The following is a 15,573-nucleotide window of genomic DNA, read 5'->3' on the forward strand; positions in this document are numbered from 1 at the left end:
ACTAAATCGTCTCCATTTATAGACAGTTTGTCTAACTGTGGACAGATGAATATCTAAACTCTTCTAGATAACTTTGTGTCCCTTTCCAGCTTTATGCAAATCAACAATTCTTGATCGTGGGTCTCCTGATGTCTCTTTTTTGTGAGGCATGTTCCACATCAGCAGATGCTTCTTGTAAAAACCAAACACAATGTTTGAGTGCTTTTTATAAGTCAAAGTAGCTTTAACCCACACCTCCAATCTCGTTTCATTAATTGGAAGCCAGGTTTGCCATTTCCTGACTCTAATTAGCTTTTGTTGACGTCATTAGCCTAGGGGTTCACACACTTTTTCCAACCTACACTGTGAATGTTTGAATGATGTATTCAATATGTACAAGAACAATACAATAATTTGTGTGTTATTAGTTAAAACAGATTGTGTTTGTTCATTATTGTAACTTAGATGAAGATCAAACCAGATTTTAAGACAAATTAACACATAAATGCAGGTAATTCCAAAGTGTTTACTTTCTCTTGCCGCTGTATGTGAAATGTATGCCAACACTATAAAGATGCTAGGAACACTAACTATGCAATTTCAAATCAAAAGTGTCAGCAAGTAGAAAATACAAAATAAGCATCTAACAAAATTACCTGAAATGGGTGCATGGCTATCCTTTGCCTTTATAGCAGCTTTCGCAACTTTAGGAATGCTGTAACACGTCCTTGATCTTAAAAATAAGGCAGTCCCTCAAGGACTTGATTTGTTGTAGCTCACAATTTTGTATAATTTCTGCAATTTCTTTGCATAAACCGTGAATCTGTGGTAATCTGATCGTTTCAACAGCGACAAACACAAGTAAACTATGATTATTTGTGAGTTTTTACTGCAAAACGCAAAAAACGGCACAAAAGCATTGCAATTTTTGAGAAAAGCTGCATGCAATTCAGTCATTTTGGGCTGCAATAATTAAGAAAAAGTGCTGATGGGACTGATAAGGATAGTGAAGGTAGCGTAAACCTATTCTCCAGAAGTTCTCAAAGATCCAAAGACCATAATGAGTGTGTTTGCACCATAAGGGTGTATGTAAACCTGTAAAATGGCTTAAGATGGCTTGTTATTCCAGACTGTTAATGTCAATATATTTACGGTTGTCAAAAGACATGTTGTGAAAGCATCCATTGGCTTTCTCTGACGTATGTTAATTGCCTTAATTTTATGCACATTATAATAATAGCAAGGTGGAAAAAAAATAGCATTGAAAACATAATTTTTGTCTTTGCATGCACAATTGGTGAATGAGGTATAATTTGTTTTAGCAGACGTCAACTTGCAAAAAAGAACTGATTTTAAATTAAACATCAAACGAACCTCCTTAATAATCTAAAACTAGCTTTTCATGATCTCAATATGTTAGAACTCCATGAATAATTGAATAGAACTTGCTATTTCCGCTTCATAAATATTTCAGAGTATTCTGATTGAAAGCATTGTTTGAAAACATCTACTCTTCCCTAACACCACTGGAGACAAACCCTGAATGTGGTACAATCTTGCAGGTAGGAATATTTTGTAAGAGAAAAAAAAAACACCTTTAACAGGTAAAAGAAGTAGAGAAATGAAAAACCAAAAGAAAACAGGTGACGCAGTATTAATTCTAACACGCATTATAGCGTCACAATTGGGTGGGTCTTACCCGTCATACTGCTGTCTCGGCTCAGGCCGGAGTGGAGTTTACAGTGGACCAGTGCAGAGTCAAACAGCCACTGGCCGAACAGATTCAGCACGCTGTTGACCTTTGGCCGGGTCGGGGCAGGAAGCGGTCTGGGCTCGGAGCTAGTCTGGTTTGGGCTGGAAAGAGGGGAGGTGGAGGACGGCTGGTGCGACACTTTGGTCTGACCGGTCTGAGGAGTGGAGAATAAATTGGAGACGTTTCATTGGTATTTTGAAATGTCTTAGTCAACATAAAATTAAGTTCACAGCCCATTTAACATTCATTAAAAAGTGAAATGGTCGTCATCTGATCAAATTCCGACTGCTTATATTTCCATTATAACCTGCTTAAATGATAAAACATTATTTAATTAATTAATGACGGATAACTCATTTACAAATGCATTATAAATCATTGATATGCGGTTATAACAACATGAATAAAAAGGGCAACTGTCATGCAATACTTTCCAAATAGTAAGCCATGATACCTCATATGTTATAATTGCTTACAAACACTTATTCAACATTATTAACTTATGATAATTTAAAGTGGACACATATAAATTATGTATTATATAGTTGTTATATTGTTATACGATTTGACAAACTTAGAAACATGTGCACATAAAGTTCAGTATGGTTATTGGTCATCAGGCTTTATTACATGATTAATGCTATGAATGAGCATGAATACCTGAGAAGAGTTTTTCCAAAGGACTTTAGGCAACTAGAATTAGCTCTGTTGGGAAAACATTTGGAGTAGCACTATTCTTTTAACATCAAAGTGACAGTAATTCATATAAACACTAATGAATATAAACAAGGCATTTTATGTTTTAGATTTTTTTTTTAATATGTACGAGTGTACTTATGAAGCATTTATAACATGCCAGTTAAAATGCTCACTATTTTATTAATGTTATTATAAATGCATATTAATGATTTATAATGCATTTGTTAATGACTTCTGCCTTATCAATGAACCCCTTTATTAACCATTAATAAACCCTTAATATACCCATATTGATTTCACAAACAATGTTTTTTTGTTTTTTATTATTGCCATACCACTGAGGCTTTGCTGGTTGTCTTGGTAACAGCGGTGGGGCGGTGTCTGCGGTTGTGAGGGGGTGTAGTGTTGGTTGTCGTTGGGGGCGTCGGCATACCGAGTCTATTAACAGGGGTGGGCGGAGCACTGTCTGACCGGGGGCGGGATATACCTGTGAGAGAGGTGACATGGGTAAAGAAAGGCAAGAGAACCAAAGTATTAAAACATAAAGCTTCAGTTTAACAGAAATGACCGAGACGAGTATAAAACAACACATCAATCATATATTTTCCTGCAACTGCACATCTGGACACATAGTTAGTTATAAAGCACCTGCCAACAAGCCCAACATTTATTTCATTTCAGGAAAATATCTCAGCATCTCCATTTCAACCCTAAAAATCTGAAGAAAGGGGTCACAAAAAGACTTTTTGGACGTAGTTACACTTGGGAGCTGCAAAATCCATTACAGAACAATTTAAACACCAGATGCTCCTGCATTTCAGTTTCATCAGCAAGACTCATGCTTGACAAACCAATTCATGAACAAAAAAATCAAACCAATACAGTTAAAGTTGTAGAATAGATACAGTTGTTTTTTTCTGTCCACTTTTTGAACACTGATATTGCATCAAACAATTTCTTGCAAAACCTCTGACAATGATTGGGTGAGTAATGCACAATTTTCAGCTGTGATCAAACGTTAACTTACAATAATCTTGAATTCAAACACAGGTGTCCCTCGCATTACAAGCCCTACATTCGATCGCATGTGATATATATACACTAAATTTGCATGCAAAGCTCAAAACAAGCTTTTACAAATCTTTCTCGATCATTTCCTATAAAATAAATGAGGATGTGTCGTGCAAACACAGTTAACTAATCACTAATTTCTTGTATTAGTTTAAGGGTGAGCATCTTGTGTGTTAAGCATTTCTGCATTAAGAATTCTACTTGTAAAGCGAGAGAAACTTGTTCACAAAATATGAAAACAAATGCAGCATTTCAAAAGCTTCCAGATATGCAATGAAATGCAACATGGTTCACACTCCACCAGAGATAACTCATAAAGACAGGGTTGATTGTCCCAGAGTCAGGTGTAATTAGCATTTACATACATCAGCACAGCTCAATCGCTGTTTGGCAGTAAATGCAAGCAACCCCTGCATTCAAATTTCATTATTTGCCTAAAACCTTTGTGGGCATACTGATTGGTTTGTTTAGGAAATGGATTTCTCTCCTTGACACGCACTACGTTCCAAAAACTCCACAGAAAGTTTATCGTTTGTTGCATCTTCCAAATTCATCACATATCAGCAAACACCTCCAAATCTTAAGATTAAAAAATAAAATAAAAAATATTACAGAAAATTATATAATCATTTACTCACTCTCATCCATGTCTTCATGAGACACTAAAAAATTGTCTTGAAAAGCCAAACTTGAATATGCAAAAGCACAAATGAGATTTGAGAGCTATGGCAGTGGGTCAGATTGTGAAAATTCAGGTCTGTTCCTCACACATCTATCATATGGCTTCAAAAGGCTAGCACATAACTTGTATGGAATACTTTTATGATTCCTTTTTGGAGCTTAACAGCCCCTGCTCTCTATTTGCTTTCGTAGTATGGAAAAGAGCTGCATGAACATTCTGCTAAACATCTCCTTACGTGTTCCACAGAAGGAGGATTTTCAGCTACATGAGGGTGAGCAAACAATGACAGAATTTTTTATTTTTAGATGAAATATTCCTTTAAAACTAAGTTCTGTCTGAGGTACAACCAGTGTAATCATTTAAGGGTGTCTCTTCAACTTCGAGCACTTTCATGTCCAAGGGGTTGATTTTTATTAAACTATGAAAAACCATTATAAAAATACTAATTATTCCGTTTAAAATTATGATAATCTAAATAAAGAGTATCAAAGTAAAAGTTTTTCAAAAGTTAGTAGTGTTGGGTTCGAGTCCACCTTAGTCATGTCCGAGTCCAAAAGGGGCAGAGTCAGACTCAAGACCGAGTCCATAACAGACCGAGTCCGAGTCCAAAAAGGGCAGAGTCAGACTCAAGACCGAGTCCATAACAGACCGAGTCCGAGTCCAAAAGGGGCCGAGTCAGACTCAAGACCGAGTCCATAACAGGCCGAGTCCGAGTGCAAAAAGGGCAGAGTCAGACTCAAGACCGAGTCCATAACAGGCCGAGTCCGAGTCCAAAAAGGGCAGAGTCAGACTCAAGACCGAGTTCATAACAGGCCGAGTCCGAGTCCAAAAGGGGCCGAGTCAGACTCAAGACCGAGTCCATAACAGGCCGAGTCTGAGTCCAAAACGGGCCGAGTCAGACTCAAGACCGAGTCCATAACAGGCCAAGTCCGAGTCCAAAAAGGGGTCGAGTCAGACTCAAGACCGAGTCCATAACAGGCCAAGTCCGAGTCCAAAAGGGGCCGAGTCAGACTCAAGACCGAGTCCATAACAGGCCAAGTCCGAGTCCAAAAGGGGCCGAGTCAGACTCAAGACAGAGTCCATAACAGGCCGAGTCCGAGTCCAAAAGGGGCCGAGTCAGACTCAAGACCGAGTCCATAACAGGCCGAGTCCATAACAGGCCAAGTCCGAGTCCAAAAAGGGCAGAGTCAGACTCAAGACCGAGTCCATAACAGGACAAGTCCGAGTCCAAAAGGGGCCGAGTCAGACTCAAGACCGAGTCCATAATAGGCCAAGTCCGAGTCCAAAAGGGGCCGAGTCAGACTCAAGACAGAGTCCATAACAGGCCGAGTCCGAGTCCAAAAGGGGCCGAGTCAGACTCAAGACCGAGTCCATAACAGGCCGAGTCCATAACAGGCCAAGTCCGAGTCCAAAAAGGGCAGAGTCAGACTCAAGACCGAGTCCATAATAGGCCAAATCCGAGTCCAAAAGGGGCAGAGTCAGACTCAAGACCGAGTCCATAATAGGCCAAGTCCGAGTCCAAAAGGGGCCGAGTCAGACTCAAGACAGAGTCCATAACAGGCCGAGTCCGAGTCCAAAAGGGGCCGAGTCAGACTCATGACCGAGTCCATAACAGGCCGAGTCCGAGTCCAAAACGGGCCGAGTCAGACTCAAGACCGAGTCCATAACAGGCCGAGTCCAAAAAGGGGCCGAGTCAGACTCAAGACCGAGTCCATAACAGGCCAAGTCCGAGTCCAAAAAGGGCAGAGTCAGACTCAAGACCGAGTCCATAACAGGACGAGTCTGAGTCCAAAAGTGGCCGAGTCAGACTCAAGACTGAGTCCATAACAGGCTGAGTCCGAGTCCAAAAGGGGCCGAGTCAAAAAATGAACATTCACAAAACACCCCGCATACATTTTCAAGTGTTGCACGAAGACATGATCGGCTTCTCTCAGCTCGTTGTTGAAAACGCATTTTTGCATTATTTTGGGCATTTGGGCTGACTGACAGGACGACATAGAGCGCATGACGTCATTGCCATGGTAACCAGACACATTTCAGCTGATTTGCTGAAGACTAGAATTAATGTATCGTCAAATCAACGTGCGACGCATCAAAATTAATTTTTCTTCTCTGCAAACGATACCAGAGACAACAGTGAGACGGACAACGAGGAGATTTAATTTAAGAAGAAAAAAAATCAGTGGGGGGGGGCCTGGGTAGCTCAGCGAGTATCGACGCTGACTACCACACCTGGAGTCGCGAGCTCAAATCCAGGGCGTGCTGAGTAACTCCAGCCAGGTCTCCTAAGCAACCAAATTGTCCCGGTTGCTAGGGAGGGTAGAGTCACATGGGGTAACCTCCTCGTGGTCGCTATAATGTGGTTCGCTCTCGGTGGGGTGCGTGGGGAGTTGTGCGTGGATTCCACAGTGAATGTCGTGAAGCCTCCACACATGCTACGTATCCGTGGTAACGCGCTCAACAAGCCACGTGATAAGATGCACGGATTGATGATCTCAGACACAGAGGCAACTGAGATTCGTCCTCCGCCACCCGGATTGAGGCGAGTCATTACGCCACCACGAGGACTTAGAGCACATTGGGAATTGGGCATTCCAAATTGGGGATAAAATCCACAAAAAAAAAAGAAGGAAAAAAATCAGTGACCCTACCAAAAACCGGGACTGTCCTGTGTAATAAACCGGAATGTCTTTTCAACCAATCTATAATCAAATTATAAACAAAACATTTCGATGCCCAAAATAACTTCATATTTCATTTTGCATTTTGTTGTGGAAAAAACTGTAAAAAACATACTTTAAGCAGCTCGTCAATGCTTTTAAAATAGAAAAACAGGTGCTGTTTATCTGTTTAGAGACTACAGTCTCAAAGGCTCAAGTCCGAGTAAAAATGCAACCGAGTCCGTGACAAGTCCAAGCCCATTAAAATTGGACTCGTGACTCGGACTCGAGTCCGAACTCGACTACCCCAACTCTAAAAGTTAGTGTACTTGTTAACCAAGTGGACAAAAGTGTCAGTGAAGAGCATGCTTGAGATGAAATTGAGACAACACAAAGAAAAATCAAGAGAAATATCACTTTTCATTGGCCGCCATTTCCAAATTTTCATTGGCCGCCATTTCCGTCATTTATGCTGCCTTCACATGCTATCGGAATTATCGTAAATATGAGTTTCCCACTCGGAAGTTGCACATAAATGACCCCTCAAGTCGTAATTACGACTGGGAAACTCTGAGATCATTTTTATACCGAGTCTCCGAGATGGGAGTCCTAAACTTTCAATATGGGGGAGGAGAGTACAGTTTCTTTAGTGAATGACAGGTTTTGTTCATTTTTCTAAAATACATTTAATTGTTAGTGCTTGCCGTTTTGGTCATATTCATTTATGTAGATCAGCAACCATTCTATGCATGTTGTACATTTTTACACCGTGAAAATAGCTTGTATTTGACCAAAATTCCATTATCGTCAGCAAGCTAACTGAGTAATGTGTATTATGGTGTCAAAACAAGAAAAAGTTCCTCAAGAAATATGTATGAATGAACGATGTCGTCCATGTTTCCTGTTCTTTCTGACAACAAAGCACTTGAACACGACATACTCATAATTACCACTTCAGAAGTGGGAAGTAGGATCATTCCGATAGCAATGAAGGCAGAATTAATAATCCAGTTTGATTTTGTTTCGATCAAGGCAAACTGGATACCAATCAATAAGTATGCCCACATTAGTTCCAGACAATGGATTTAGTTTTGCATGGGAACAAAAAGAAACCAGATAATTAACTTGAGAAAAATAATTTTAAGGGTTTATGACCTCATATGTTCCCTAAACAGACGAGCACTTGTGAATGCACGATTTCCAAACACCTTGCAAAATCTACAATCCACACCAAACTCCCTCTTGATTGGTCACAAGCGAGTTGACAAATACCATAAGATGGGAGACGGTCTCGAAAATTGTTCCGAGATACCGCGACACCTGGGGAAAAATAGGATTACACCTTAAAAAACACACTTTAATCCAAGCATACATTATTACCATAATTTGATTTCTCATTCTAATCAGCAAGTGAGAGTTACGTCTTTTCTACGGCACCCAAAATAATTAGTCTATGGGATGGTTAGCCCCATGGTTAGAAACTAACTGATTGGGTTTGGACAGGTTTAGTATACCTATAGAGGGGAGTCTGTCTCGTATATTGCTCCTAGACACGGTCACTCCTAAAGAAACATAAAACAACACCTCTGAAGACAGTTAGAACATGTCAGGCCATGTACAGTATAGACAAACATAACCATTATAACCAAATATTCTTAGAAATGGCAACCCAGTTGACATGCATTTAGCTCGTTTAAACATGCTGGGAGGAAATGAGGTAGGGAAAAATATTCTGAATACAACAAATATTCAATAACATGCAAGAAATAAGATTATTTGCAGTTTGTAAATGTGCATACTTGTTTTACCTGACACTATTTGCATGTAGTTACACAGTATTTGCATTAAAACGTCAACAGTGCTCTGGCTCGAATTGTTGGGAGGTAATTTTGAGAATGAAAACTGCCACTTAAAATCTCATTTCAAGACTATTTGCAGTTGAAGTCAGAAGTTTACATACACTTAGGCTGAAGTCATTAAAACAAATTTTTTAACCACTCCACAGATTTAATATTAGCAAACTATAGTTTTGGCAAGTCATTTAGAACATCTACTTTGTGCATGACACAAGTAATTTTGCCAGTAATTGTTTACAGACAGATTGTTTCACTGTTTAATTGACTATAATCACAATTCCAGTGGGTCAGAAGTTTCCATACACTAAGTTAACTGTGCCTTTAAGCAGCTTGGAAAATTCCAGAAAATGATGTCAAGCCTTTAGGAAATTAGCTTCTGATAGGAGGTGTACTGAATTGGAGGTGTACCTGTGGATGTATTTTAAGGCCTACCTTCAAACTCAGTGCCTCTTTGTTTGACATCATGGGAAAATCAAAAGAAATCAGCCAAGACCTCAGAAAACATTGTGGACCTCCACAAGTCTGGTACATCCTTGGGAGCAATTTCCAAATGCCTGAAGGTACCATGTTCATCTGTACAAACAATAGTACGCAAGTATAAACACCATGGGACCACGCAGCCATCATACCACTCAGGAAGGAGACGCATTCTGTCTCGTAGAGATGAACGTAGTTTGGTGCGAAAAGTGCAAATCAATCCCAGAACAACAGCAAAGGACCTTGTGAAGATGCTGGAGGAAACAGGTAGACAAGTATCTATATCCACAGTAAAACGAGTCTTATATCAACAAAACCTGAAAGGCTGCTCAGCAAGGAAGAAGCCACTGCTCCAAAACCACCATAAAAAAGCCAGAATACAGTTTGCAAGTGCACATGGGGACAAAGATCTTACTTTTTGGAGAAATGTCCTCTGGTCTGATGAAACAAAAATTGAACTGTTTGGCCATAATGACCATCGTTATGTTTGGAGGAAAAAGGGTGAGGCTTGCAAGCCGAAGAACACCATCCCAACCATGAAGCATGGGAGTGGCAGCATCCTGTTGTGGGAATGGTTTGCTGCAGGAGGGACTGGTGCACTGGAAGTTAAAGCTCGTCGCAAATGGGTCTCCAAATGGACAATGACCCCAAGCATACCTCCAAAGTTGTGGCAAAATGGCTTAAGGACAACAAAGTCAAGGTACTGGAGTGGCCATCACAAAGCCCTGACCTCAATCTGACAGAACTGAAAAAGCGTGTGCGGGCAAGGAGGCCTACAAACCTGACTCAGTTACACCAGTTCTGTCTGGAGGAATGGGACAAAATTCCAGCAACTTATTGTGAGAAGCTTGTGGAAGGATACCCAAAACATTTGACCCAAGTTAAACAATTTAAAGGCAATGCTACCAAATACTAACAAAGTGTATGTAAACTTCTGACCCACTGGGAATGTGATGAAAGAATAAATCATTCTCTACTATTATTCTGACATTTCACATTCTTAAAATAAAGTAGTGATCCTAACTGACCTAAGACAGGGAATGTTTTCTACGATTAAATGTCAGGAATTGTGAAAAACTGAGTTTAAATGTATTTGGCTAAGGTGTATGTAAACTTCTGACTTCAACTGTAAGTTGTTTAAACTAGATGGTGCTTCCAAAACGTGAACAGGTTTGATTCCTTCATTAAAAACATGAGTATATTTAAATGGTTAGAACTAGAGGTTTTGTTCTTTGTTAAAATACAAAAATAAAGATGCATAAGAGTAATGCAACAGCCCAAATTATAATGTCAACATTGATAACAGAGTAACACAGTTGTACGAGTACCATAAGAGGGCAGAGTTTCACAACACTCGGTTGTCTTACAAACGGCAACACCTGGGAAATGGAAAGACATTGTAGCTACTGAGTTTTAAACAAACAGCATTAGCAGAAACACCACAGAAATTAAACACATTTTGAGATTACAATGCAAATGCTTATGATATGCAAAAGCACTGTTTAATTGTGAAGAAGTTTAACCCCTCAACTCTGCGGACCCACCAGTGAGTCCAAAAGGAGGCTCAATGTCTCGAAAAAAGTTTACGCTTAAAATGTTAAAGTCTCCGAATACATACGTCAGGCATATTGGGTATCGTTTGAAAGCTAACCATCACTTCTGCAGTTATGTTACATAAAATAACAAAATAAGGCCTGAAAACATTCGCGCTGCAAATCAGCGCCACCTAGAGGTCATGTGGTAGAGATATTAATATGTAAAAGTCTTTAAAATAGCACCTAAATTGGCAAGTCATATATCAAATGAAAGCTCTCATTCTCTGAAATGCTGAAATGCTGCTGTAAGCTCCAAATAGCTAAAAACTTCATATCTGCTTTTACCTTAGGCAGTATTTCTAAAAAATGAGCCATTTTTTACTTGCTTGTGAGCTTGCATATGTGAATAATCCAATGTTATATCTTAGATATCCAGAACAAAATACGCAGTCCTGCTGGAAAATCATGTTAAACAAATCATCGTAAATGTATGTTATTGACTTTTGATGATAAAAGTATTTTTTAATGACACTTAGATTGAGCTTCTAGTCCACTCAGAGGCCGAGATATTTGATGAAACAATGGGGGTGGTGCATGAACTGAAAATTAGACTGAATGTCAATGGACGGGCGAATCTGTGAGGGGCTAAAATCAGCATTTTGTGACAGAAGGTGATAGAGGAAAAATGTTTCTTTCTTTCTGCCATCTAGTGGAATAAAATAAGACTATTTGGAGGGATGCGGATTGAATAGAACCAGAATTACATGCTTATAAAGTTAGGACAACAACAACACTAAAAAATGTTTAAAGTGGTTAAATCCTATTCATTATTAGATGGTAAACATATACAATATTATTTATGAATAATTTAAGTCATTTGTTTTATTTTGGTGGGTTTCTGAAAGAAATAGACCAATTTTTGGCAATTAGTTCACAGTATGTGTAAATGGTGAGCTTTTAAATTTGAGTGTGAAAAATTGCAGGCGGCAGCCCAAAAATGCCCCAGAGTTGAAGAGGTTAATAACCTGTTACCCTGTTTACCAACAATGGTACTTTGAATTATACCAGGGTACTAAAGGAGTACTATATTCATAGACAATGGTTTTTACATTCATACTCCAATGTACTTTAAAGAACATTATGGTATTATCATCATAGTAGGGTTCTTAAACATGGCAAGACCTTTTTGCAACATAAAAAAAATTATAAGTATAGAAGTGTTTTGTATGTGCACAGATGAACTGCTCAGCATGAAGGCGAGCAGGTGAGTCTTACCGAGGAAGGCATCCACGAGGCAGCTTACTCCTCTCATGGCTCTAAAGAAGATCTGGGGCAGTTGTTTGAGGCAGGGGTGCTGGATGACTTCATGAGGAACACTGTTGCCCCCCAGTAACTGCTCCTGAAACTTTGGAGTGGAGCTCACTATGACTGGATTACTCAGATCCACCGGGTTACTGGAGAGGCAATTGTGACCAGAACAACAGAGGTTGTCAATTAAGGCATGATTTTCTGTAAAACTACTTTACAGAAGCATTGACTTAAAGGTGAAATGAGTCCTTTCTGTGGCACCAAATGGAATAGCCATGAAATATGCTTCCAAATGTTACTTGGATGCAGACCTGAGCATGTGTAGAAAGCGATACCACGTCTGAGAAACGCAGTCATTGTCCATCTCCGCTGGAATGAGAGTAGCATCCTCTTCTGGCACTTTAAACAAAGGAAACGATGGGCCATACATGAACCGCAGCAGCCTGTGAGGAAAAGAGAAAAACTTCCTTTAACATTTTATTCACTGCATGGGTAGATTTCGTAAAAAAAATTTTTTTTTTATATTTTGATGAATTTCGATTATAATTGTTTATTAAAAAAAAAATTATATGAAAGGATGACTTTGCATTAATTGAATAAAATAAATGTATTTTATTTACAGGCTGTTGGCCATAAATGTATAAGATTTAAACTCTCTAATCGTTGTGTATTGTCAGTTTCCACATTGTGTCTTTTCACTTCTGCTCTTTAGTTCTACAGAACAGCATCAGGCTTCGTGTGTCAGTACCTGGATGTGAGAGCCGCGATCACTTTACCCCACTGCTCCACCACCGGAGGGTGATGTCTCCAGTTGGCCAGCATCTCTCGGGCGGTTTTCCAGTAGGGCGGGGTGGGGAAACAGCGCGTGCAGGCCAGAAACCAAACCTCAAACAGCACACTGATTAACTTCTCTGCCAGCTTCTCCGCTATACCACCTGCACAAGACAAAACAAATGATTACTGCAAACCAGGTGAACAGAGAAAGCAGTAGCTATGTTACCATCCAAGCTGCAAACGTAATTTATGCTAAACATTTGAATAATTGCAACAACAAAGTGCAAATAAAACCGCGTTTCCATTCTATGTGTTTAAAAGAACAAAACTGTCACATACGGGGAAATTGTACTCTTTCTTTTAACCCTTTGACTTCGGAAGGTGTTTTTAAAGATTTCCTGTTTCAGCAGCATACCCAAAATTAAAGGCTTATAAAAACAAGGAGAGTCAAGTGTTTGGTATCACTGTAAAGAAAACTTTTCAATTTTTTAATGATATAGATTACGATACATTCTGATACTCTCAGCCTAAGAAACTGCTGAAAAATCACAAAACAAATTGAGCCAAAAATGTACTTTTTTTCTTATTTTTTCTTATTTGACATTATATATATATCTGGGTGGCTCTGAAAATCTGCATTTTTGCTCCCAATCATGTCAACTGTATCTGAGAAAGTTTTTATTTTGATACAACAAAGCAATCAAAAGTTATATCATTACAAAAGTAATTTAGCATAGTGTCCAAAAGCCTCTAAAAGTCCTATAAATCATAATAACTGTACATAAGAACTAATTACACATGCAAACACAACAATGACTAAAGGTTTGTATAGCATGCAGACATGATTTTAGTGATGAGATTTCACAGAATGAGTTTCATTCTGTGTCATTTGAGTCATCATTTAGTCTGTGTTATATATTTGGCACCATCTCCTGGTGGTCATATGTAACATTGTGCTTCATGTGGATTATCTAATGATCTATGCATCTGACTTTTTGAGTCTGACAAATTTTGAATTACTACACAGTAGTTGTTGCATAGATCACTGATGCCATCTACTGGCTATTATTGTCATAACATGATTTTCAAGTGATTTTATTGTTATTTTTTCACCAGATGGCAGCAATCTGCCCCCAATACATGATACATTCTCATTTTTTCGTCATGTTTCTAGTTTTTTACTGTAGTGACATGACATCAATTTGCTTATTTGAATTTGCAAATGAATGGTGAAATCGAGAAAATTATATGTAAATAAGATCTAAAAAAAAAAAAAAAAACATAAAAAAGTGCATAATTTTATTGTTTTTACTTCAGGGAAGAAGAAATGTTATCATATCATAAAAAGAAAAAAAAAAAGGTTGTACTGTTATACACTTGTACTGTTTCTGGTCAAAAATGACAGCAAACAGTAAAGTAAGCGGACTTTCTTGACCAGAATAGGAGGGTTAAAATAAAAGTTTGATTTACTATGTAGACATACCGCACTGTAATTTTACTCAAAATTCCAGTCAAAATTATGACTTCACCACTATGAGTACACTAAATAAAAAATATGTCCTAGTCTACATTTTGGGGCAGGAAATAATTCACATTACATTAGTAAAATGGGTTGCGAATGGCGTTTCATGTTGACCTTAAAACAAGAATCATGATTGCAGCACAGAAGGTTCATGAACATATGACACAAAACATGCAGTTTGTTTAGATGCAAAACATGCTCCTTCACTCATTTGTTTGTGAGTCAGGTTAAGAAGCTAGCTCTATTCTCGAGAGACAGCAACACTGCGTTGGCCTGTGGTCATCATATATACCCACCTCCCACAGTGGGCGGAGCCAGCAGCGTGTCATTGATACGGAGCAGGAAGAGGAGCAGCACCTCCCACGTCTCTCTGGCCATACCTGACGAATCACGTGCCAGTTTCTGTACTGCAGACAACACCTGCTGACACAGCTTAAAGTGCATCAGACTGAAGTGCTCCGGCCTGGAATTAAAGAAACATGCTACATTTTAATACTGAAACATATGGACTACATCAGGGGTCGGCAAACTTTTTGACATGGAGTGCCATTTTTTATTTTCCTGGTCAATGACTGTGCCAATAGCAGGCTATTTTACTTATATGAAGTTTTTCGCACCTGTATCTAAACTACATCTTGATGTAATCCTTCCTCATGTTCACAGCGTGTTTTCATCAGCTGAATGGGAGGCTAAACACTATTAATGTGTGATGAGACTCGTGCTGCGCGTGCAAGCCATTCGCACATCACAAACCGATCAACTATTCAGCCCTTTTCGGTGAATCACACCTGCAAAATCCTAAAACTTTATTTCCAGGTTTAATTTATATTTTGAATTGACTCTGATTTTTGAACCCCACGATGTGGATTTATGTTTTCTTCTTTAATCGTTTAATGTCATTTTGAGTGTGATTATGGTTTAAGGAGGGAGTACCTGTATGCGAAATCTCAAGTATTAATAGTGGTGTTGTCTTCATTACATCACGTAGAAATAAATGAAACACTGAATGTAGGCAGTCATCCGTGCAGCCTGACCGAAGCAAAGCAGACGCGTTTACTCACGTGATTAACCGAACGTGTAGCGCTGCCGGCTCGTGATGCGGGAATGGCTTGCACGCGCTGCACGAGTCTGTTGGGTATACTGCAATCTCGTCACACTTTTAGCCTCCCATTCAGCTCATGAAAACACGCTGCGTGATCATGAGGAAGGATTACATCAAGATGTAGATTGGAATGCAGGTGCAAAATTTATATCAAT

General features: G+C 39.1%; 1 protein-coding gene across 6 annotated transcripts in view; it reads right to left on the reverse strand.

Annotated features, from left to right (window-relative positions):
* The window catches only part of LOC127446001 (ral GTPase-activating protein subunit beta-like), a 60,538-nt gene that overhangs the window by 33,429 nt on the left and 11,536 nt on the right, over nt 1-15,573 (reverse strand). For 4 of the 6 annotated variants that reach the window (XM_051706583.1, XM_051706584.1, XM_051706582.1 and 1 more), the window contains exons 4-9: nt 14,613-14,779; nt 12,769-12,955; nt 12,332-12,463; nt 11,988-12,166; nt 2,767-2,918; nt 1,679-1,886 (exon numbers count right to left, since the gene is read on the reverse strand). In XM_051706583.1, the coding sequence (XP_051562543.1) occupies nt 1,679-1,886; nt 2,767-2,918; nt 11,988-12,166; nt 12,332-12,463; nt 12,769-12,955; nt 14,613-14,779 (1,025 nt within the window). Of the gene's footprint in view, nt 1-1,678; nt 1,887-2,766; nt 2,919-8,358; nt 8,407-10,505; nt 10,557-11,987; nt 12,167-12,331; nt 12,464-12,768; nt 12,956-14,612; nt 14,780-15,573 lie in introns of all 6 variants that reach the window. The other 2 variants (XM_051706580.1, XM_051706578.1) reach the window with 2 other exon arrangements.

The sequence above is a fragment of the Myxocyprinus asiaticus genome, chromosome 9 (assembly GCF_019703515.2).
Source record: "Myxocyprinus asiaticus isolate MX2 ecotype Aquarium Trade chromosome 9, UBuf_Myxa_2, whole genome shotgun sequence".
NCBI lineage: Eukaryota > Metazoa > Chordata > Actinopteri > Cypriniformes > Catostomidae > Myxocyprinus > Myxocyprinus asiaticus.